The sequence below is a fragment of the Eschscholzia californica genome, unplaced genomic scaffold (assembly GCF_041429995.1).
Source record: "Eschscholzia californica isolate CP2 unplaced genomic scaffold, dmEscCali1.0.p SCAF_2, whole genome shotgun sequence".
NCBI lineage: Eukaryota > Viridiplantae > Streptophyta > Magnoliopsida > Ranunculales > Papaveraceae > Eschscholzia > Eschscholzia californica.
The window spans coordinates 49,764,017-49,788,717 of NW_028238309.1; the positions used below are offsets into that span (position 1 = coordinate 49,764,017).

Genomic DNA, 24,701 nt, shown 5'->3' on the forward strand with positions numbered 1-24,701 from the left:
ATAAAAATGTAATTTTTTTCTTAAAATTTACATCAGCTAGAGAGATACAGTTGATAAAAGAACTTGTCAATTATGAATATCAAGTGTGAATGGATGACGGATTTGAAGTTTTAGAGCATTTCCAGTGCGAAACTAGAAAAACTCTAATTGTCCCATGTTTCGAGTCTCAACTGGGAGTCTCTTTACTAGATGACACAATTGAAATATTCAATTTAAAAGACATCTCAAATGCAACCCTCCAAAAACTTCAAAAATTACTTTGAGTCATTTTCTAGATGGGTAATTTCCTTTGTAATATTGAGTGGAAATTGAGGTCCTCAAGAGGCCACAAACTCAAATGTTGACACATGCTAACTTATAACATTTCAGTTGCTATGTTCCCGATGAGCCGGTTACAAACAAGTCATCAAACCCGAACTAATGAAATTACAGAAAGAGTAAAGAAACCTATGACAACCTGAAGAACGAAAATCTCATTCTAATTAAGATTTGTCTGTTATTTGAATCGTTCTTACCGGTTACCATATCGATACATATTTCCAAACTACCATGTGCAAAACTTAAAGAGCTTTTGTGTCATAGAAGTAATGAACCCAAAATAAGCATGTCTCCAAGATTGCTTCCATAATAACACCCCACAGAAACCCCAAAAACCTATTACAAATCCCAATATAGCACTAATATAAAACCACTTCATCTCAAGCCAATCATCATCCTCATCTTGTTTCCCTCTACCATATTCGAGTGGTTGATCTTGTCCATCATCATCGCAGTTGTTGAGTGGAATACCACAGAGTTCAGGGTTGCTAACATAACTCAGTTCAGTAAAGCTTTGTAATTGGGTACTAGAAGGAATCTTCCCTGACAAGTTATTATATGACAAGTTCAAGTGATTCAGAGAATTCAAATCTGTAATGCTTTGAGGAATTACACCCGAAAGGTTGTTGCTTGAGAAATCAAGAGATTCCAATGTGCTCATCTTTCCTATTTTGGTTGGAATCTTTCCTGTAAAATGATTCTCAGATAAGTTCAAAAATCGTAACTCATGAAGTGTTGTTAGATCTTGAGGAATCTCTCCGGATAAGTGGTTTCTAGAAAGATCCATGGTTGTAACAAGTCCAAGAGTGTTACTGTACTCATATTGTCTTCCATTTGTCACGAGTGAAAAAGTTTCGTCATGTCCCCTAATGTTGATGCGAATATAGTTTATCTGTTCTTTTTGCTTCAAAGCCATGGCACTTAAATTGCTGAAACATCTTGGAATTGATCCGGATAAGTTGTTATGAGCGATATCCAGTATTCGTAGTGAAGTAAGGTCACAAAGTGCTTCTGGAATACCACCACTGAACTTATTTAGACGCAATCTAAGAAGTATAAGCCCTGCAAAGTCAGCTCCCAGCCATGTCGATATGCTTCCACTGAATTTATTTTCACCAAGATCAATCGCTATTAACTTGGTACATTTTCGCAATAACTGAGGTAGTTCACCAGATAAAGAATTATTACTCAAATGCAAGGATTGTAAATAAACTAAAGAACCAATAGAGCTTGGAATTTTTCCTGTTAACTTATTACTTTCCAAGTTTAGCAATGATAGATAGGATGAGTTAAACCAACGTTCTGGAATCTCTCGAAACAGGGCATTGTTTGAGAGATCAAGATATTGTAATCTACACATTTTGCCAAACTCTGGATGACATCGGAAAGAGGAAATAGGACCAGATAAGAAGTTGTGAGAAAGATCTAGTAGTGAAACATTAGATACACTAGGTAGTGGGCCGTTAAAATAGTTGGAAGTCAAGTTAACTTCTGTTAAAGTAGAACTAAATTTCAATAACTTTGGTAATTCAAGTGATTCATTTGAGAAGACATGCTCCAAAACCAAGTAGGGACTGTACCTGAAATTCTTGTGTTGGATAAATCAATATATGTTAAATCTTTTTGTGTTTTTAACCATTGGGGAAATCCAGATCCTATGTGACAATTTCTGAATGATAAAAGGTGGAGTTGAAAAGGAGATTCCCAAGCAGAGCTCAACTTCAAATCAACTGAACTAATTTCTAACGATTTTAATCTCCGGAGATTGGCGAAGTTAGCTTCACTTACAATACCCTGTAATTCATTATCGGAGACTGCTAATGTTTCCAAACTTGAGAGATGCCCTATTGCTTCCGGCAATGATCCATTCAATTTATTTCCACCAAGGGATAAACCCCTTAATAATGATAATCTTCCTAACGACGAGGGAATTGAACCAGAAAATGAGTTATACCCGAGATAGAGGTATTCGAGATTCTGTAATTTCCCCAATTGCTCAGGCAAAGGGCCAGAAAGTTCGTTACTTGATAAATCCAACGACTTCAAACTACTGGTGATACATCTAGATGAATTTACCAAAAATCCTGATATATCTCCAAGAAGTTTGTTTGCGTCCAAGTATAATTCCTGCAAGTGGCATAGATTTCCTAAGGTATTTGGTATCTCGCCTTCAAGATCATAATTACCGCTTAAATCAAGGCTCTTGATTGAAGTCAGATAACCAATATCTTTTGAAATCGTTCCATAGAATCTATTTTCACTTAGATAAAGTTCTTCAAGTCTAGTAAGATTATATAACCATGCAGGTAATAATGAAGAATTCATCCAGTTTTCAGAAAGATCGAGAATTGAAAGAGATGTAAAGTTTATGTGTGGAAGAGTTGGTAATGTGGATGAATCTAGATGACAGTAAGCAAGACGTAACTCGACTAAAGATGGGAGCATGTTAATCACATGTAGCCACTTATGACTTACCTTGCTGAGGTCGACATAACTCATGTCAAGATGTTGGAGAGAAGAAAGATGAGAGAACCATTGAAGATCACCAACATCTAGCTGGTTGGTGTTAGAAGGATCTACATAGCTGTTACTAACATCAAGAAAATGAAGATCGGATAAGTTTCCAAGTTCTGGAGGAATAATTCCACCAAAATTTGTTCCTCGTAGATTGAGATACCTCAAATTATGGAGGGACCCCAAGAAAGAAGGTAACTTACTACCCTCAAAATTATTAAAGCCCAAGTTCAAATGACTTAAATATTTTAGTTCAAGCAGAGAAGAATTTAATTTACCACCTAGTGATAATTTTTGAAGATGAAGTTCAGCAACAATTCCGGTTCTCCGATTGCAAAACACTCCTGTCCAATTGCAACATTCTTTACCATCCCAAGTAGATAATATATTCTCCGCATAATAATAATAATTTCCATAATATTCATCATAATATGAAGTATTTAGATGTTTTAAATCTGCTCCGAAGGCCAACAAAGCTTGTCTCTCCCTTTCCTTACAAACAAAACCAAAACTGAACTTGTTGTAATCGGGTCTGAGTAAGCAAAATGCAGCAAGAAAGATCATTAGAGAAATAGATCTCGACTCCATTATTAAGTACTCAAATCAAAACAAGAAATTAACTTTGTTTTTAAACTGAATTGTATATATATACACAAAATCTAAAGACCTTCTATCGGTTATCAGTCTCAAGACTCGGCTTTCTGTACAACCACTCAAGTCGTCGTGGGGCGTAAGATTTTAAGATGTTATGGCCACAAAGAGAATAATAAATAAGTATATGTCCATTGAAACTTCCAAAGATTGGGACAATAAAACTAGTCGGAGACTTTTCTCAAGTCTTCAGACTTTTCTACGTTGTTAAGTTTTATTATTCATCGGCCCTCTCAATGGGTTTGGTTTGTCAACAACTGCTACTTCAGTGTATATCACATTTACTCCAAAATCCCAAAGATTCCAAGCTCGATTCACAACAGAGCGGGAATATATGATTTATTGGACTTGGGGTATTAAGGATATAAATAATGAAATATAGGGTAATTTGTACGGCCCTTACGGGGTATGATTGTGACCGAAACTATGACATTGTAAGGTATGACAATGACAGAAGATTTTTCTTTCTGTCTGATAGGATTTCTTATGTCTTCTTTATGTGGAAATGTCAATGCTAGTCATAAAGACTAACCGATATTAGTTGTGTTTTCTTTCGTTTGCGTTATCTTAATAGAGGCATATTAGTACACCATTAAGCCAAGCGTGTTCGAACGGGTTTAACCTGTGTAGTTTTCCCCTTGATTTTTTGTTGTCGTGTCTTCTTTATGTAGAAATGTCAACTTTTTTTTTTTGTTTCGAACAGCTTTAAAGAGTTAACTTCTCATGAAAAAATGTGATGTAGTATGTTAAGTATCAAATAGCACATGCTTGCAAGTTCATCCCTCTGCCTCTAAAATTTATTTATTTTTGAAAATTTACTTCTAGGTGTGTGTACATTTAGCTAGATTCTAATTCTTTTCAGTGAATGAGTAGAAATTTTTTCAAAATATTTCAGTAGTCCACCTATCTGATTGGGACCTACAAGTATTGTGAGAGTACGATTGATTGGAGACTCTTTAAAATCTGTATAATTTTCTGGCCCATTAAATTTTGTTATTCAATCCTTTCAATGGATTCTATTGAACTCATTATTTTCTCATTCTTATTCTTTTAGTTGTTTATTAAAGTCTTATAGACTATTCACAATAAACGTTTTAAGATTTTAATTTGTGTCTTCTTCTTTATATAGAAATTTCAATGCTAGCTAGTCACCAAGACTTTTATTGATATTTATTGTAAAGTTATGAATCAGGCCAAACAGATTAAATTATTTGGATGCAAATTGACTTAGTTTGAATGAGTCCTTTCGACCACGGATAACTTTGTGCAGTACCAGCTAATATCTTTTTTTTTGTGGTTTGATTTTCTTCCCTGCATTATCTTAAAAGAGAGTACAGACTAAATAGTACATAACACAAGTGATGAAGAGCGTGCTTGAAGGGGCACTATACGTGTAATATTGCAATATGCTTGGTGAACAACCATGGGTCCTCCAACAGGTGGCGAGATAAGAAAAATGTGTCTAGTTACTAAAAACACGTATGTCGCTATAAGTTCATATCTCGATAAACTAGACCAGTGTCCCTATACCAACGTAGCGAGATAAAAGATAACTTTACAATTGGATCTTTATAAAAAAATACTAGGGTATAGTCCGTGATCTGATATGAATATTATTATTGTGACAAAATTGGTTTCAGTTTCGATCTAAAATTTAGAAAAGAAAATAATGTATATATGTATAATAGGTAGCTTTAAAGTTTTTTTATTCAAGAAAATGAGAACCCATGGCTTAAGCCACTGACAATTTGCTCGAAAATGAAAATCTAAATAATCACAACGTTGTAACAATTTAAATAAAAAGTAGAAATAGCATTACGAAAGTAAAAAAAAAAACATAAAAAGAATTCAACAAAATAATGAGAGTTTTACAATGAAGTTAAAGATGTAACTAACCCAGATCTTAAAGATGAACATAACGAGGTTGAACTTATGCAACTTAGTTTATTCGCTTCTAAAACAACATTTGTTGAACAATCTACCTTCAAATTTGGACTGAGTGCTAGGGCCAATATAAGAGCACATACATGCCAACGGTTCTTTTGTCAGAAATGGCAGAGGTGAACGGTTGTTTTCGATGCAAATTGACTTAGTTTGAATGAGACTTTTCAAAGACGACTGATGAATTTTCTGCACAACCAGTTGATGTGTGGAGCTAAGTTAATATTTGAGTTGATGAATTATCTCATAACTTATTTTAATTGTAATTTGTGTTTTTTTGTGGTTTGATTTTCTTCCTTGCATTAACTTAGTAGAGATTCGATAACACAAGTGAAGATGAGCGTGTTTGAAGGGGCGCTACACGTGCAAGATGCACCTTGAAGAACTATGGGTCGTCCAACAGTGGTGAGATAAATAAAGTCAGTACATAGTATGCTGGCAAGTTCATCCCTCTCCCTCCAACTCCTTTTGTTTTGTTCGAATCATTATAACCAGAACTACTAATAAAATAGTAAACATTAACTATGATCGACCAATTATGTAGCTTACTTGTTATCCTTATGAATTTCAGAATCAACACTCGTCGTCTCCATCTTTATCTAGAGTCTAATTCTTTTGAGTGAATGAGTGTTTTGCTTGATCAATGAAAGAAAAACTGCTTTGTCATATTAGAGAAAAGATGAATTTCGTGAGATATTATTTTGGTTGGATTAAGAGATTATCAAGATGATAAAGCTGATGCTATTTTAAAATATATCCATGGTTAAGCTACTTTTGAAATGGTGATGATTGTATGTCAAACTTGAAGAGCAAGATGGTTGATAAGATTAATGGTTTTTTTTTTTGTCTGATTGAAGAAGTTGTTTCATACCCTGTATCAAATTCCCTTTGAAAACTTCGAAGATTTTGTTAGTCATTTTTTTTTATGATTTTAATGAACAATCTTCATTTCAGTTTGTTTAATAAGACCAGATTATTGGCTTATTGCCTCCAATAAATAACATCTAATCCATTTCAATCATTTCAATCAACAACTAGTACTTTAATATTTTCACCAAATTGTTTCAACTCATTATTATTACTAACTTTAATCTTAAATCTTGAATAAACTTATACACACAAGAGCATCTCCAATGCAAAACTCAAGAAAAACTTGAAAATACGTAAGAGTCATTACCTAGATACACAGTTTTGTTTGTAATATTGAGTGGATAATTGAAGTATTCCAGAGAAATATCAAATATTAAGTTTCTTTTCGGGACATGTATATTAGAATTAAATGTTGACACATCTTCTTAAAATCAAAATTGAATTTTGTGTGGAGAGATTTTTTTTCTTCAAAAATTCTATAAATTCAGTTTCAGATTGAGTTTTGCGTTGGAGATGTACTTATAATGAAAACCACCTTATTTGCACCTTTATAGGTATTTATGTAATTAGTGCAAAGAATATGACTCATCCTTCATTAGCCTGGATTTAAGAGCATAAGTACGAGGAAAAAAGATTCAAAGACAACTTTTGTGATTGATAACAAACATGCTAACCTATAACATTTCAACCAACATGTTTCATATGAGCCGGTGACAAACAAGTCATCAAACCCGAATTAATGAGATTACACAAAGAAAAAAGAAACCATCACTACCTTAAGAACCAAAGTCACATTATAACTGAAATTGGTCTGCTACTTGAATATTGTTACGGTATCAATACATATGTTCAAACCACCGCACACATAACTTGAAGAGCTTTTGTGTTATAGAAGTAATGAACGCAAAATAAGCATGTCTCCAAGATTGCTTCCATAATAACACCCCACATAAACCCCAAAAACCTGTTACAAATCCAAGTGATGCACTTATATAAAACCACTTCATCTCAAGCCAATCATCCTCCTCATCATCTTTTTTTTTTCTCTACCATATCCCGGCGATTGTGGGTGTTCATTCTCATTGCAGTTCTCGGGTGGAAAACCACAGAGTTTTGGGTTGCCGACATAACTCAATTCAGTAAAGCTTTGCAATTGGTTACTTAATGGAATTTTGCCTGACAAGTTATCTCCCCTTCAAGCACATAATTAGCGCTTAAATCAAGGTTCTTGATTGAAGTCAGATAACCAATATCTTTTGAAATCGTTCCGTGGAAATGATTGTGACTTAGATCAAGTTTCTCAAGTCTAGTAAGATTATATAACCATGCAGGTAAAGAAGAATTTATCTGGTTACGAGAAAGATCGAGAATTGAAAGAGATGTAAAGTGTACATGTGGAAGAGTTGGTATTATGGATGAATCTTGAAAGCATAAAACAAGAAGTAACTCGACTAAAGACGGGAGCATGTTAATCACATGTAACCACTTATGACTTACCCTACTGAGGTTCAGTCCACTCATGTCAAGATATTGGAGAGAAGAAAGATGAGAGAGCCATTGAAGATCACTAACATCTAGCGGCTTAATGCTCCTACAATCGTAGGTACTAATATCAAGAAAATGAAGATCGGATAAGTGTAAGAGGCAGTTTCCACGTTGGCCGGTTTCCAAATTGAGAAAGACGGTTTTGTGTCAATTGGCGGTTTCCAATTGATGAGAGGCGGTTTGTTTTGGATATAGGCGGTTTCCAATTTTGGTACCAAGAAACCAAAGTTCTTTTTTTATGGGGCTTGTTATGACGGTGCATATTATATATAAATCGGGGGTTTGAGTGCTTGTAATTCACAACATCACAAACAACAACTCTTCTTTAGAGAGAACTAGAGAGGGAGCAAGTGAGAGAGAATTTTTTTGTTCATAGTTTTGAGCAGTGTTTAATTTCTCAGTCATCGAAGATTTAGTATAGAAGGTTATTACTATACGGTACCATCTTGGGACGAACTTGCGGGTTGTGTGAATCGTCTTCATCTATCCTTCAATAAAGATTTCTTTTTCGCCCGAGGACGTAGGCTTTAAAGTCGAACCTCGTTAAATTCTGTTTGCATATTTGATTTTGGCATAGCGTTTCGATTAATCTTCATAATCGGATCAATTTCTAAGATAGGTTCGATAGCTTCCGCGTTTTTTAGTTCTAACAATTGGTACCAGAGCCTTGTTGAGATTGAACGAAGAGAATATGGGATCGAGAAGTGGTACGGTCAAAGTAGGGAAATATGAGATAGAGAAGTTCAATGGGAAAAACGATCTTTCTTATTGGCGGATGCAGATGTAGAATCTGTTAATCTCGCAGAAATTACACAAGACGTTGCCGGGAAAAAAACCAGAAGATATGTCAGATGAGGATTAGGAAGAGTTAGATCTCGAAGCACGGGCAATCATTATGTTGTGTCTTGAGAGGGACGTGGCGTTCCTAGTAGACGGAGAAACAACGGCGGCGAGTGTGTGGTTAAAGCTAGAAAGTAATTTCATGACGAAAACTTTAACGAATCGGGTCTACTTAAAATCCAAAACACATGTAGTATGGAAGAGGGTTCTTCTATTCAGGAATATGTGAATAGGTTTGACAGGATTACCTCAGATTTGAAGGATATTGATGTTAAGGTTGAGGATGAGGACCAAGCCCTCATATTGTTACTTTCATTGCCTAAATCCTATGAGAACCTTGTTCAAACTTTGATACTTGTTGGTGACAGTCTAAGCATTGAAGAGACGAGAAATTCGTTATTAGCGGATGACCTTCGTAAGGTTGCTACTAGCAGTATGACGTCACGTGGAGTAGACAAGGATCAAGCACAAGAGTTGTTTGTAACGAGGGGGAGGAGTAATGAAAGGGGAAAGGGCGGGAAATCTAGAGGCTCTTTCAAGAAAACGTGCTTTAGTTGTGGTGAGCTTGGCCACTTTAAAGCGGCTTGTCCAAAGAGAAAGTTGAAGCAAAAGAACGAAGGCTACAAGGGGAAACAAGAGATGCAAAAGGTGGGATATGTGTCAGAAGACCCTGACAAATGTTTCTCGGTAACAGAGGTGTCTGAGAAGATATTCGATAAGTGGATGCTTGATTCTGGGGCGTCGCACCATATGTGTCCAAATAGGGAGTGGATTACTACCTATAGGAGTATAGATGGTGGTACAGTTATACTGGGTGATGATAGTATATATAAAATTGTGGGACTCGGAACAATACGTATCAAGATGCACAATGGAGTGGTGAGAATATTGACGGACGTAAGACACATACCCGATTTGCGGAAAAATCTAATTTACCTCGGTGTGTTAGAGCGGAACGACTGTAAGATAATTATAGATAATGGCTCCATAAAAGTCGTTAAGGGTTCTTTGGTGGTAATGAGAGGTACTCGTTACGGTAATTTATACAAACTTTTGGGGACAACAATTACGGGAGATGTAGCAGTAGGAATCAGTGGAAGGGATCCAACGACTAGTACGAGGCTTTGGCATATGCGCCTTGGGCATATGTCAGAAAAGAGTCTATCTTTGATGTGCGGGAAAGGCTTGTTAAAGGACATGAAGAAGCCTTGCATGGAGTTTTGTGAGCATTCTGTGTTCGAGAAGGCACACAGGGTGACGTTCTCTACAAGCAAGCACAGGAGCAAAGAGGTATTAGACTACGTTCATACCGATGTCTGGGGACCGGCAAAGTTACCTTCGAAGGGTGATTCCAGGTATTTTGTTACATTCGTTGATGATCATTCAAGATTTGTCTGGCTTTATTTTCTGAAGCATAAGAATGAGGTATTCAACACGTTCCTGGTGTGGAAAGCAATGATTGAGAACAAAACTAGTCGAAAGTTGAAGACGTTAGATCGGATAATGGGACCGAGTACACGGATGGGGCATTCAAGGAGTTTTGTAATCAGGAAGGCATTGTGAGGCACTGGACAGTAGTAAACACACTTCAGCAGAATGGAGTCGCAGAGAGATTGAACCGTACACTACTTGAGAAGGCTAGATGTATGCGCTCCAATTCGGGACTATGCGTAGAATGGTGGGCAGAATCTGTTGCTACAGCTTGTTATATTGTGAACAGGTCGCCACATTCTTCTTTAGATGGCGGCATACCTTACGAGGTATGGTCAGGTGAACATGCAGATTACGGCAGACTAAAGGTTTTCGGTTGTACGGCCTATTACCATGTTAAAGGTAACAAACTTGATAATAGAGCAAAGAAGACAATTTTCTTAGGATATGCTACAGGAGTCAAGGGTTATCGGCTATGGTGTACGGAAGACAAGAAGTTTGTAATCAGCAGAGATGTGGTGTTTGACGAGTCATCTATTGTAGCTATGGCGAAAGCTACGGTGCCTAGTTGTGGTGATGTTGGGTCTACTAAAGCTCAAGTAGTGGAAGTAGAAGCCGAAAATCAACGGGTTTCTAGGAATCATGATCAGGTGGAGCATTAGGATAATACTCAGGATGAGGAAATTGATGAACCCGATCATGAGGAGGTTCAAGGGGAAGGTACAAAAGTTTTACAACAACAACAGCAGGATGTTTCGGTACACACTAGGCCGAAACGGTTATATAAGCCGGTACAGAGGTTAGGGTCAGACAAACCTCTTAGGCATTACGGGCAGGCAAATGTGGTTGAATATGCACACTCGGTGGAAGACGACGAACCGGTCACCTTCAAACAAGCTATCACGGCGGCGGAAAGAGAGAGTGGGTTGGTTGCTATGCAAGAAGAGATGGAGTCTCTTCATAAGAACAAGACATGGGAGGTTGTCCCATTGCCCGAAGGGAAGTCTGTTATTGGTTGTAAATGGGTGTACAAGAAGAAAGAGGATCCTTCCGAGATCAAGGGTACAAGGTATAAGGCAAGACTAGTGGCCAAGGGTTATGCACAGAAAGAAGGGGTCGACTACAATGAGATTTTCTCACCGGTCGTGAAACATACTTCTACTCGGGTGCTATTGAGCATTGTTGCTCACAATGATCTTGAGCTGGAACAGCTCGATGTTAAAACCGCCTTCTTGCACGGAGATTTGGAAGAAGAAATTTATATGGCTCAACCTGAGGGATACAAGGTTGAGGGTAAAGAAAATCAAATATATCGTTTGAGGAAGTCTCTTTACGGATTGAAACAATCCCCTCGCCAATGGTACAAACGATTTGATTTTTTCATGCTAAAGCATGGTTTTCGCAGAAGTGACTATGATTGTTGTGTATACATCAAGAAGCTTCGCGAAGGTGACTTTATTTATCTCCTTTTCTATGTGGATGACATGCTTATTGCTTCTCGAAGCATGGTGGAGATAGGTAAGTTGAAATCTCAACTCAGTCAAGAGTTTGAGATGAAAGACATGAGCACTGCAAAGAAGATACTGGGAATGGAGATTAAGAGAGAGAGGTCAAGTAAGAAACTGTACTTGAATCAGAAAGGTCCCGTTTATTGGTTTTGATATATGATTGTATAAAAATGTTAATTTTTTTCTTAAAATTTACGTTAGTCAGAGAGATATAGTTGATAAAAGAACTTGTCAATTATGAATATCTGATGTGGATGGGTGATGGATTTGAAGTTTTAGAGCATCTCCAGCACGAAACTGTAAAAAAACTCTAATTGTCTCACGTGTCGAGTTTCAATTGGAAGTCTCTTTACTATATGACACAGCTGAAATTTCCAATTTAAAAGAAATCTGAAATGTAACACTCCGAAAACTTAAAAATTACTTAATTTTCTTTGTAATATTGAGTGAAAATTGAGATCCTCCATAGGCCACAAACTTATAACATTTGAGTTGCTATGTTCCGGATGTGCCGGTTACAAACAAGTCATCAAACCCCAACTAATGAAATTACAGAAAAAATAAAGAAACCTATGACAACCTGAAGAAGGAAAGTCTCATTCTAATTAAGATTGGTCTGTTATTTGAATGGCTCTTACCGGTTACCATATCGATACATATTTGCAAACTACCATGTGCAAAATTTAAAGAGGTTTTGTATCATAGAAGTAATGAACCCAAAATAAGCATGTCTCCAAGATTGCTTCCATAATAACACCCCACAGAAACCCCAAAAACCTGTTACAAATCCCAGTCCTGCACTTAAATAAAACCACTTCGTCTCAAGCCAATCATCCTCCTCATCTTGTTTTCGTCCACCATATCCGGGCAGCTGAGCTTGTTCATCGCCTTTGCAGTTCTCGAGTGGAATACCACAGAGTTCAGGGTTGCCAACATAACTCAGTTCAGTAAAGCTTTGTAATTGGGTACTAGAAGGAATCTTCCCTGACAAGTTATTATATGACAAGTTCAAGTGATTCAGAGAATTCAAATCTGTAATGCTTTGAGGAATTACACCCGAAAGTTTGTTTCTTGAGAAATCAAGAGATTCCAATGTGCTCATCTTCCCTATTTTGGTTGGAATCTTTCCTGTAAAATGATTCTCAGATAAGTTCAAAAATCGTAACTCGTGAAGTGTTGTTAGATCTTGAGGAATCTCTCCGGATAAGTTGTTTCCAGATAGATCCATGGTTGTAACAAGTCCAAGAGTGTTTCTATACACATATTCCTTTCCATTTGTCACAAGTGAAGCAGTTTCGTCATTTCGCCCAGTGTTGATGCCAATATAGTTTATCTGTTTTTTTTGCTTCAAAGCCATGGCACTTAAGTTGCTGAAACATCTTGGAATTGATCCGGATAAGTTGTTATGAGCGATATCCAGTATTCGTAGTGAAGTAAGGTCACAAAGTGCTTCTGGAATACCACCACTGAACTTATTTAGACGCAACCTGAGAAGTATAAGCCCTGCAAAGTCAGCTCCCAGCCATGTTGATATGCTTCCACTGAATTTATTTTCACCAAGATCAATCGCTATTAACTTGGTACAGTTTCGCAATAACTGAGGTAGTTCACCAGATAAAGAGTTATTACCCAAATGCAAGGATTCTAATTCAACTAAAGAACCGATAGAGCTTGGAATTTTTCCTGTTAACTTATTACTTTCCAAGTTTAGCAATGACAAAGATAATGTGTGAAACCAACGTTCTGGAATCTCTCCAAACAGGGCATTGTTTGAGAGATCAAGATATTGTAATGTACACATTTCGCCAAACTCTGGATGACATCGGAAAGAGGAAATAGGACCGGATAAGAAGTTGTGAGAAAGATTTAGTAGTGAAACATTAGATACACTAGGTAGTGGGCCGTTAAAATAGTTGGAAGTCAAGTTAACTTCTGTTGGAAATCTAGTAGAACTAAATTTCAATAACTTTGGTAATTCTCCAGTGAGACTATTGTGGCCTAGATTCAAGTAATACATTTGAGAAGACATGTTCCAAAACCAAGTAGGAACTGTACCTGAAATTCTTGTGTTGGATAAATCAATATATGTTAAATCTTTTTGTGTTTTTAACCATTGGGGAAATCCAGATCCTATGTGACAATTTTGAAATGATAACCGTATGAGTTGAAAAGGAGGTTTCCAAGCAGATCTCAACTTCAAATCAACTGAATCAATATACAACATTTTTAGGCTTTGGAGATTGGCGAAGTTAGCTTCAGTTACAACGCCCTGTAATTCATTTCCACGAAGGTCTAAACCCCTTAATAATGATAATCTTCCTAAGGACGAGGGAATTGAACCAGAAAATGAGTTATACTCGAGAGAGAGGTATTCGAGATTCTTTAATTTCCCCAATTGCTCAGGCAAAGGGCCAGAAAGTTTGTTTGATTCCAAGTTTAATTTCTGCAAGTGGCATAGATTTCCTAAGGTATTTGGTATCTCCCCTTCAAAGTTGTTATAGCTTAAATCAAGGCTCTTGATTGAAGTCAGATAACCAATATCTTTTGAAATCGTTCCATAGAATCTATTTTCACTTAGATAAAGTTCTTCAAGTCTAGTAAGATTATATAACCATGCAGGTAATAATGAAGAATTCATGTAATTATTAGAAAGATCGAGAATTGAAAGAGATGTGAAGTTAATGTGTGGAAGAGTTGGTAATGTGGATGAATCTAGATAACAATGAGCAAGACGTAACTCGACTAAAGATGGGAGCATGTTAATCACATGTAGCCACTTATGACTTACCCTGCTGAGGTCCACAAAACTCAGGTCAAGATGTTGGAGAGAAGAAAGATGAGAGAGCCATTGAATATCACTAACATCTAGCGGGTTGGGGTTATAGAAACTATCACCAATATCAAGAAAATAAAGATTGGATAAGTTTCCAAGTTCCTGAGGAATAATTCCACTAAAATGTGTTCCTCGTAGATTGAGATACCTCAAATTATGGAGGGACCCCAAGAAAGAAGGTAACTGACTACCCTCAAAATTATTAAAGCTTAAGTTTAAATGACTTAAATATTTTAGTTCAAGCAGAGAAGGATTTAATTTACCACCTAGTGATAATTTTTGAAGATGAAGTTCAGCAACATTTCCGGTTCTCCGATTGCAAAACACTCCTGTACAATTGCAACATTCTTTACCATCCCAAGTAGATAATATATTCTCCGCATAATAATAATTTTCATCATAATATGAAGTATTTAGATGTTTTAAATCTGCTCCGAAGGCCAACAAAGCTTGTCTCTCCCTTTCCTTACAAACAAAACCAAAACTGAAGTTGTTGTAATCTGGTCTGAATAAGCAAAATGCAGCAAGAAAGATCATTAGAGAAATAGATCTCGACTCCATTATTAAGTACTGAAATCAAAACAAGAAATTAACTGTGTTTTTCAAACTTAATCGGCAATATATATATATATATTATATACAAACACACACAAAATCTAAAGACCTTCTATCGGTAATTAGTCTCGAGACTCGGCTTTCTGTACAACCATTCAATTCGTCGTGGGGCGTAAGATCTTAAGATGTTATGGCCACAAAGACAATAATAAATAAGTATATGTCCATCGAAACTTCCAAAGATTGGGACAATAAAACTAGTCGGAGACTTTTCTCAAGTCTTCAGACTTTTCTACCTTGTTAAGTTTGATTATTCATCGGCCCTCTCAATGAAATAGCACATGCTTGCAAGTTCATCCCTCTGCCTCTAAAATTTATTTATTTTTGAAAATTTACTTCTAGGTGTGTGTACATTTTGCTAGATTCTACTTCTTTTCAGTGAATGAGTCTTTCCAGATACAAAATTTTTCAAAATATTTCAGTAGTCCACCTATCTGATTGAGACCTACAAGTATTGTGAGAGTACGATTGGTTGGAGACTCTTTAAAATCTGTAGAATTTTCTGGCCCATTAAATTTTGGTATTCAATCCTTTCAATGGGTTCTATTGAACTCATTATTTTCTCATTCTTATTCTTTTAGTTGTTTATTGAAGTCTTATAGACTATTCAGAATAAACGTTTTAAGATTTTAACTTATGTCTTCTTCTTTATATAGAAATTTCAATGCTAGCTAGTCACCAAGACTTCTACTGATATTTATTGTAAAGTTATGAATGAGGCCAAACAGATTAAATTATTTGGATGCAAATTGACTTACCATGGATAACTTTGTGCAGTACCAGCTAACATCTTTTTTTTTGTGGTTTGATTTTCTTCCCTGCATTATCTTAAAAGAGAGTACAGACTAAATAGTACATAACACAAGTGATGAAGAGCGTGCTTGAAGGGGAACTATACGTGTAATATTGCAATATGCTTGGTGAACAACCATGGGTCCTCCAACAGGTGGCGAGATAAGAAAAATGTGTCTAGTTACTAAAAACACGTATGTCGCTATAAGTTCATATCTCGATAAACTAGACCAGTGTCCCTATACCAACGTAGCGAGATAAAAGATAACTTTACAATTGGATCTTTATAAAAAAAATACTAGGGTATAGTCCGTCATCTGATATGAATATTATTATTGTGACAAAATTGGTTTCATTTTGGATCTAAAATTTAGAAAAGAAAATAATGTATATATGTATAATAGGTAGCTTTAAAGTTTTTTTATTCAAGAAAATGAGAACCCATGGCTTAAGCCACTGACAATTTGCTCGAAAATGAAAATCTAAATAATCACAACGTTGTAACAATTTAAATAAAAAGTAGAAATAGCATTACGAAAGTAAAAAAAAAAAACATAAAAAGAATTCAACAAAATAATGAGAGTTTTACAATGAAGTTAAAGATGTAACTAACCCAGATCTTAAAGATGAACATAACGAGGTTGAACTTATGCAACTTAGTTTATTCGCTTCTAAAACAACATTTGTTGAACAATCTACCTTCAAATTTGGACTGAGTGCTAGGGCCAATATAAGAGCACATACATGCCAACGGTTCTTTTGTCAGAAATGGCAGAGGTGAACGGTTGTTTTCGATGCAAATTGACTTAGTTTGAATGAGACTTTTCAAAGACGACTGATGAATTTTCTGCACAACCAGTTGATGTGTGGAGCTAAGTTAATATTTGAGTTGATGAATTATCTCATAACTTATTTTAATTGTAATTTGTGTTTTTTTGTGGTTTGATTTTCTTCCTTGCATTAACTTAGTAGAGATTCGATAACACAAGTGAAGATGAGCGTGTTTGAAGGGGCGCTACACGTGCAAGATGCACCTTGAAGAACTATGGGTCGTCCAACAGTGGTGAGATAAATAAAGTCAGTACATAGTATGCTGGCAAGTTCATCCCTCTCCCTCCAACTCCTTTTGTTTTGTTCGAATCATTATAACCAGAACTACTAATAAAATAGTAAACATTTGTTGGAGATTAGAGGTATAGATACTTCAATACACTCAAATAAACTCAAAAGATTCACATCAACATACTTTCATATAATAAAGCTTCTTTAGATCTACACAATCTCATAAAACAAGAGACACAAAGTTTTGTCACAATATTAAACTAGATAATGAAGTTAGTTCTTACCTTAAACACAATATTCCTACTAGATCTATGTCTTCTTCTTCAAGTTTCTTGTATACTATTCTCCTTTTACTTTTCTCTCTCTAGATTGTTCTTGAACTTGACTAAGAAAAGAACTCTCTACACCCTATTAATTAATTTCATGAGGCTTTTACTTTTTTACCCCTTCTAGTTTGGTAAACCATTTACTCAAACCCACACTTTTATATTGGGCCCAAACCCAAATTTGGTTTAAAAGCCCCCTTTTCAACATCCCCCCTTAAACCAAATTTCCATAGCTTCTCATACCTAACATCCACTTCAATCTCTCAAAGACATCATGCTTCAAGGGCTTCGTAAATATATCCGCTATTTGATCTTGAGACTTGCAATACATCACTTCAATATCACCTTCCTTAACATGTTCACGAATAAAATGGTAGCGTGTATCAATGTGCTTGCTTTTTTCATGACAAACGGGATTCTTGGCTAAAGCAATAGCCGATTTTTTATCAAGGAACACTTCGGTTGGACCAACTTCAGGGCATTGAAGATGCTTCAACATATTTCTTAACCAAATTGCATGACAAACCATAGAGCTAGCGGCTACATATTCCGCCTCACACGTAGATAAAGTCACAATGGGTTGTTTTTTAGAAGACCAAGTAAATGCCGTGTAACCCATAAAAAATACAAACCTCGATGTACTCTTTCTTTCATCTAAGTCTCTACCCCAATCACTATCGGAATAACCGATAAGCTTAAAATCTTGTTCACAAGAGAAAAATAAACAATCATTGAGCGTACCTTTAATATATCGAAGGAGCCTCTTTGCAACATTAAGATGAGATTCATCCGGTGTCTCCATGTACCTACTCACTAGCCCAACTCCATAAAGAATATCCGGTCTTGTACATGTAAGATAACGTAGACTTCCAATCAAACTTTTGAAATATGTAGGATCGACATCACTTCTTCTTGAGCATTTTCTCAACTCCACTCCACTTTCAAGAGGGGTGTTTACCGGATTACATGACTCCATTTTAAACCTTTTAAGAACTTCCTTAGCATATCCACTTTGAGAAATAAATATGCCATTTTCCATTTGCTTCACTTCAATACCAAGGAAATGACCCATCAATCCAATATCGGTCATATCAAATTCCTTAATCATGCTCTTCTTGAACTCGTCAAATAGTCTTGAATCATTACCGGTGAATATCAAATCATCAACATAGAGACAAACAAATAACATACCTCCACCTTCTTTCACTTTCATATATAAAGTGTGCTCATGAGGACACTTTTCAAATCCATTTTCTTGAAAATACTTATCAATTCTTGCATTCCATGCACGTGGAGCTTGCTTTAACCCATAAAGGGCCTTCTTCAACTTATAAACTTTATCTTCTTTGCCCTTTCTAACATACCCTAAAGGTTGTTCAACATATATCTCCTCCTCAAGGATACCATTCAAGAATGCCGACTTGACATCAAGTTGATAAATTTTCCATGAATATTGAGCCGCTATAGAGATTAACAATCTAATTGTTTCCATACGAGCAACGGGAGCAAATACCTCACTATAATCAATGCCGGCTCTTTGCTTGTAACCTTTAGCTACAAGTCTTGCTTTGTATCTTTGCACTTCTCCACTTGCATTCTTCTTTGTCTTATACACCCACTTCACACCAATAGGTTTGTATCCTTTTGGCAAATTTGTCAACTCCCAAGTATCATTTTTTTCAATTGCATTAATTTCTTCATTCATAGCATTTTCCCATTTTTCTTCTTGGATGGCTTCTTCATAACTAATAGGATCACAATCCATGAGAAAACAACACAAATTTAATTCTTCCTCATTATCCACAACTTCATATATCTCTCTCAAACTTCTTGTCTTCATTGGTGAAGGGCCTAAAAAGTTTCCTAAATAGGTCTACACCCGCAAGTGCACGGGTGTCAAGTTGTAATAATATCCGGTAAGACCGGTTCGTTCCTCAGAGACTAAGTCGAATTTTGATTCTAATCTTAAAACTATTAGGTTTTCAGGAAATGATTTGATGGGTAATATATTTTTTTTTTAAATAATAAAAAGACAAATAACAATTTAAAATAAAATAATACTAAAGTGATATTCAGATAAAGGGAACCTAGGGTTTTTGAATCCGTTTTCCTAAAAATTCTAACGACAAATTAATTTTTGGTTTAATTTGAGTGTTCTTTGTATAACTCAGGTTTTCAGTCCATGAACGGTCTGAAAACCCGGAAGGTTTTATCGTTAAAAATGGTAAAAACTCTAATAAATTGTCGAGAAATTGATTAGTACGACTTCATCTAAACCCTAGATATACAATTAGTTCTTCATGATAAAGGATTGAAGCTTGAATATATGGAAAAAGAAAAGAAAATTAGAAAAGTTAGATTTCTCACAAAATTTTCCAGCCAAACAGAGCCTTAGGGAAGCAATTTCCTTCTGATTTTCTGAGATTCTGCCAAACAGACCCTCCGGGAAAGCGATTTTCTCGTCTTCCCGGAAATATTTTCCTTAAGAGAAAATAGTTTTCTCACCTTCTTCGATTCTATTTCTCTCACTAATCCTTTCTGTTTTCTCTCTCTTTTCTTAATATCTCTCTGTAAAGTCTCTCTCTCTATCTCTCTCTCACTAAGAAATAGAGGAAACAATAAGAAAATCAAAAATCAAAAGAAAAACTCCATTAACAAGCTCTCGGTTTTCTCTCTCTCTCTCTCTACGATATCTCTCTGTCTCTCTCTTGTTCTTTCTCTCTTTCTCTTTAATCTCTCTGTAATTCCTCTCTCTCTCACAAATAACAGGAACTACAATTGAATAGATGAAAGAAAAATCAAAACCTCTCTATCTCTCTCTCTCTCTACTGTTATAGCCGAGATAAGAATCTCTCTTTTTCTCTTTTCTCTCTCTATCTGTAAACTCTTCTCTCACTAAAGAGTTACAATCAAAAGAAGAAGATGAAAGATAGAAGATGATGATGATGATGATGATGGTGAGCTCGGGTTTCTTCACTGTTTCTTTCTCTCTCTAATCTCTTTCTTTCTTGTTTTCTGGCCGTGAGGATATATCCCCCACTCCAACTCCCTTCTCTGTTTTTAAAGAGAAATTAATCTCTCTCTCTTTACCTGCCTTATAGAAAAATATACTTTCTATTCTCCCTCTCCAATTCTGTTTCATAACTTCTTAAAATTCTCATTATCTCTCTCTTTCCTTCCATTCTCGGTTTCATCTTTATCTCACTTTCCTTCTTCAGCCTCTTATCTTCTTTCCATTTCTTCTCTTATCTTCTTTCCATTTCTGTTTCAATTTTGAAAACTCTCCTTTTGAAGAACTTAAACAGCTCGGTTATAAAAGGATGAAGAAGATGATGACGTCAGCTGACGTCATCGAGTCGGGTTGAGTCGGGTCGGGTCGGGTCGAGTCGGATCACACATATAGCCACGTGTCCCTCTTGACTTCTAGCATACCAAATTTGACCCGAACTTTGACTTGCTCTAATTTATTCATCCGGACTCCGATTTGACTTCCGTTTTCGCCTACGGGTTCACCTTGGACTCTACTTTCCATCCGAGCACTAATACTGGTCATGAAATCAGAATCAAAAAATGACCAAAATACCCCTGACATCAATTTCTCCCGATTTCATCTGTTTTTCACCCTGAACTCCGTAAAAGACACCTGAGAAAGAAAACCAAACAAATCATCAGAGTAACAGCTCGAACTGGACTAACTAACCGGAGTTAAGAGAGTCAAATGAGACATTTTCACGTCTCATCAAACATCCCCAAACTTAGATTTTGCTAGTCCTCGAGCAAAACAGAAAAATATAACCAAGCCCAGTTCACCACTTTCGTAGGGAATCACGATTGCACTTAGCTCGTGCAACAAGCCGTTAAACCTTTAGGTTACCCTAGAGGACGAGTTTTGTCTCGTGAGGGTTTGCAGTGAATATACCCACAAAATTCAAAAATTTCAAAAATGCAGAAGGGTCTAAATATGGTATGGACTAAAAATGTTTATCCGGTAAACTTTCGAAAGTTAATAGAAATGAAATCAAAGTTGACCAAACCATACAAATGCTAAAAATCTCTTCACTAGTAATCAAGACCTAAAGTGCACATGACCAGCCAATATGAGTATCATTTCGGTTCCAAACAGACAAGACCTCGATTACCTTCTCAATACATTTCGCCTCGACTACTGCCTCACGGTCATACACTCAAAAATTCAAGTCACTCAGAAATGGTTCACTCAATGTGTTAGTATGAGCATGAAGAAAAACTCAACACATTACAAAAGACGGACTAAATTTTTGGTAAACGACTGATCTCAAAGAAAGGAAACAACCACTAATACGGAATGGGGAAGCTAACCAACTCTTCTCACCTGATCAACTATCTAACAATGCTTCCTAGAGGTTAATAGACTATAATGATGATGTCACTAGAACTCTTGAGAACTCGACGTCTTCAAATCTTCAAAAACCACTTCAAGGGATAAACACTTAAACAAAACCACATAAACACATTTTTTCTTTTTCTATTTTTTTCTTTTTTTTTTTTTTTTTTTTTTTTTTTTTTTTTTTTTACCTCTGGTAATACAACTCAAAATACACATCTTACTTTCTCAACAATTTCCTTGGGTATAATTTTCTCCTCTTTGCTTCATGTCTTATTCTCAGGGTTCTAAATGATGGACGATATCTATTTTCCTCTAGTTGACATTGCTTTCAAGTTTCTCAGACTACAAGAGAAGGGTTTACTTCCTGATGACATCCCTAGTGGTTGTAAAATTTGAACTCAAGAGATCAACTGAGCTCTAATGAATATTGCGAGGTTGAGTAGCTCTTCATTCTACTCGGAATTAGCTCAGAAGAGATCACTCAAAACAACAAGAAAGGCTCAGAATCTCACATAGGTTAAGTCTCCACTAATGTTTAATCAGGTTCTCTCAGAAAAATCCACTCTTCACCTATCTAACACTCACATGGCTAGTGCACAGACAACTTCAAGACTCGAAATTCATGGAAAAACCTTTAGCAAACGGATAGTCTGACGAACTAGACTCTATAACTATTAACAAGCAAAAACAACTAGACTCACATTTTCAATCCAAAAATTAAAAATTTTGAACCCTTTTGAATTTTTGAAATAAGGACTAAAAATTCAATCCCCTATCCCCAAACTTAAACCGAACATTGTCCTCAATGTTCTGAAGACTATGCAGAAATAATAGGATGTAAGGAAAGATGTTACCAGATTCGGAAGTCCTATGCATGGGTTGCCTCCCAGAAAGCGCTAAGTTTAACGTCTTCAGCCAGACGATACAGATGTTTCAACAAACCTTAAGTAACAGCTCCATAAACCAATAGGCGAAACATCTGAGGATCTACCCAAGACACGAAGTGATTAGTGAATGGTAGTCTCACACATGTGTAAATATGTTCCAATGCATGTGAGACTATCGTGATCAGATGGGAATCCCCAAACTTAGACGACAAAAAGGTCGTTAAGTTTGGCAATAGACTATAGTCCTGATAGATAGGATCTCTGTAGGGAGGAGAAACCAAGTGAGAGATTGCACAAACTTCCCAACATGCTCCCGATGGATACAATGCAAGAGGATCTTGAGGACTATCAAAGACGTCTATACTTAGACTAGCGGTTTCCAAAACAGGTATGTTGGGTACTTCCAAAGGAATACCTTGGCCATCCGACTCTAAATCCTCAAAAGTCGGTTTAGATAAACCTTCTATACTCTCTCTTATCCCGATGTAAGCAGGGTCCTTAAAGGCATCTAGATCTTCACCTAAGTCAAGTGAGCTAATGGTCTCATTCAACAAGTCAAGTAGCCATGACTCATCATCTTTGGTTGATTGACTCTCAAGTTTATCCACATGAAAATGGGATGAAGGTGTTGACGTCGGAGATAACACAACCTCGACTTTTTGCTCCTCCAAAAGGGGCACAAAAGTCTCATCAGAATTAACAATGGGTTCACACGGGAGTTGTGTCTCTACGATTGACGACGTAATTGGTTCAGATACCAACCATGAGCTAGATTCCAACATGTTATCCATCTCATTAATAATACCCTCCTCATCTAAGCTCAAAAGGGCTAATAGAGTTTCTAAGGGATCTCTCGGCTGAGTCGTTGGTAATGCATCTTGAACTAATATATCTATTAGGTTCATCTCACTAAAATCATCAGGGAAAAGTCCAGCCTTAAAGATATTCATCTCTACAGTCATGTTTCCAAAAGATAATTTTACAAGTCCACTCCTACAGGATATGACAGCATCAGATGTAGCTAAGAATGGTCGTCCTAAAATGACGGGAATTTGGTTTTGGGTATCACTAACTGCTTCAGTATCTAAGATGATGAAATCTACCGGAAAGATGAATTCACCAACTTTTATCAAAACATCTTCCACTATCCCACGTGGACGCCTAACAGACCGATCTGCCAACTGGAGAACTATAGAAGTGGGTTTTATTTCTCCTAACCCTAACTGTAAGTAAACTGAGTAAGGAAGCAGGTTAACACTGGCACCTAGATCTAACAGTGCTCGTTCGATCTTATGTTCCCCTATGGTGCATGGTAAGGTAGGGCTTTCTGGGTCTTTATACTTAGTTGGAAGGGTTTGCTGGAGAATAGAGCTGACTTGATTAGTCAAGAAGACTTTTTTATGCACATTCATCTTACGCTTCCTAGTACATAGGTCTTTAAGGAACTTAGCGTAAGCTGGTATTTGTTTAATAGCATCTAATAATGGAATGTTAATGCTAACCTGTTTGAACATTTCCATTATCTCCTCAAATTGAGTCTTCTTCTTTAGTTCTACCAAACGCTGAGGATATGGGGCTCTAGGAACATATGGCTCAGGCACTATGGGTGGGTTTTCAGACTCAGAAGCCTTCTCAGGCTCTTTACTAGGGATACTAGTTGGTAAGGTGGGTTGTTCAGAGTTTGGTTCACTATCTTCGGGTATTCCTACCTTATTGTCTATTACCCTACCACTTCTAAGGGTAGTTATTGCATTGGCCTGGTCCATCGACTGTTTACCCTTCGGGTTTGGCTCTGGTTGACTAGGAAACACACCCTGATCTCTTTGCCTAAGGGCTTCTACCTCGGTTTTTAGACTAGAAATTTCCTTGGCGGTTTGTTGCATAAATTTAAGCATGGTTTCCTCTAAAGATCCCTGAGGAGTATTCTGGGTATTAGGCTGACCTTGATTTTGAGCATAAGGATTCCTAGGAGCATTAAACCCAGGAGGGTTCATGGAGCTACTAACCTGGCCCTGATCTTGACCCTTGGACCAAGCAAAATTGGGGTGATTTCTCCAACCCGGATTATAAGTGTTCGAGTAAGGATCATATTTCTGACGGTAATCTTGCCTAGAGTTTAGGTAAAGAGCATTAGCTTGCTCCTTTTCGTCAGAAACAAAGAATAGGGTACACTTATTCCCTGTATGAGATGGGTCTCCACAG

General features: G+C 36.6%; 2 protein-coding genes across 2 annotated transcripts; both read right to left on the minus strand.

Moving 5' to 3' along the window:
* Positions 1–544: 544 nt before the first annotated feature.
* On the minus strand, positions 545–3,420 carry LOC147558701 (receptor-like protein EIX1). Its single transcript, XM_086659070.1, has 2 exons — positions 1,899–3,420; positions 545–1,809 (listed from the first exon to the last, which is right to left on the minus strand). The coding sequence occupies exons 1-2, from the start codon at positions 3,418–3,420 to the stop codon at positions 545–547; spliced, it is 2,787 nt and encodes a 928-aa protein (XP_086515196.1).
* Positions 3,421–7,130: 3,710 nt separating this feature from the next.
* LOC147558702 (receptor-like protein EIX2) lies at positions 7,131–23,461 on the minus strand. The gene is made up of 5 exons (XM_086659071.1): positions 22,824–23,461; positions 12,431–14,956; positions 7,792–7,885; positions 7,471–7,641; positions 7,131–7,340 (listed from the first exon to the last, which is right to left on the minus strand). The coding sequence occupies exons 1-5, from the start codon at positions 23,459–23,461 to the stop codon at positions 7,131–7,133; spliced, it is 3,639 nt and encodes a 1,212-aa protein (XP_086515197.1).
* Positions 23,462–24,701: the final 1,240 nt, after the last annotated feature.

Coding starts and splice junctions, on each gene's coding strand:
- LOC147558701 (XM_086659070.1), bottom strand. CDS start 3,420: ATGGAGTCGAGATCTATTTCTCTAATGATCTTTCTTGCTGCATTTTGC. Junction 1,810..1,898: donor ATCCAACACAAGAATTTCAG/GTACAGTCCCTA, acceptor CTACTTTAACAG/AAGTTAACTTGACTTCCAAC.
- LOC147558702 (XM_086659071.1), bottom strand. CDS start 23,461: ATGACTGTAGAGATGAATATCTTTAAGGCTGGACTTTTCCCTGATGAT. Junction 7,886..12,430: donor GATTGGCTTGAGACGAAGTG/GTTTTATTTAAG, acceptor CTACGATTGTAG/GAGCATTAAGCCGCTAGATG. Junction 7,341..7,470: donor AAGGGGAGATAACTTGTCAG/GCAAAATTCCAT, acceptor GGGATATGGTAG/AGAAAAAAAAAAGATGATGA.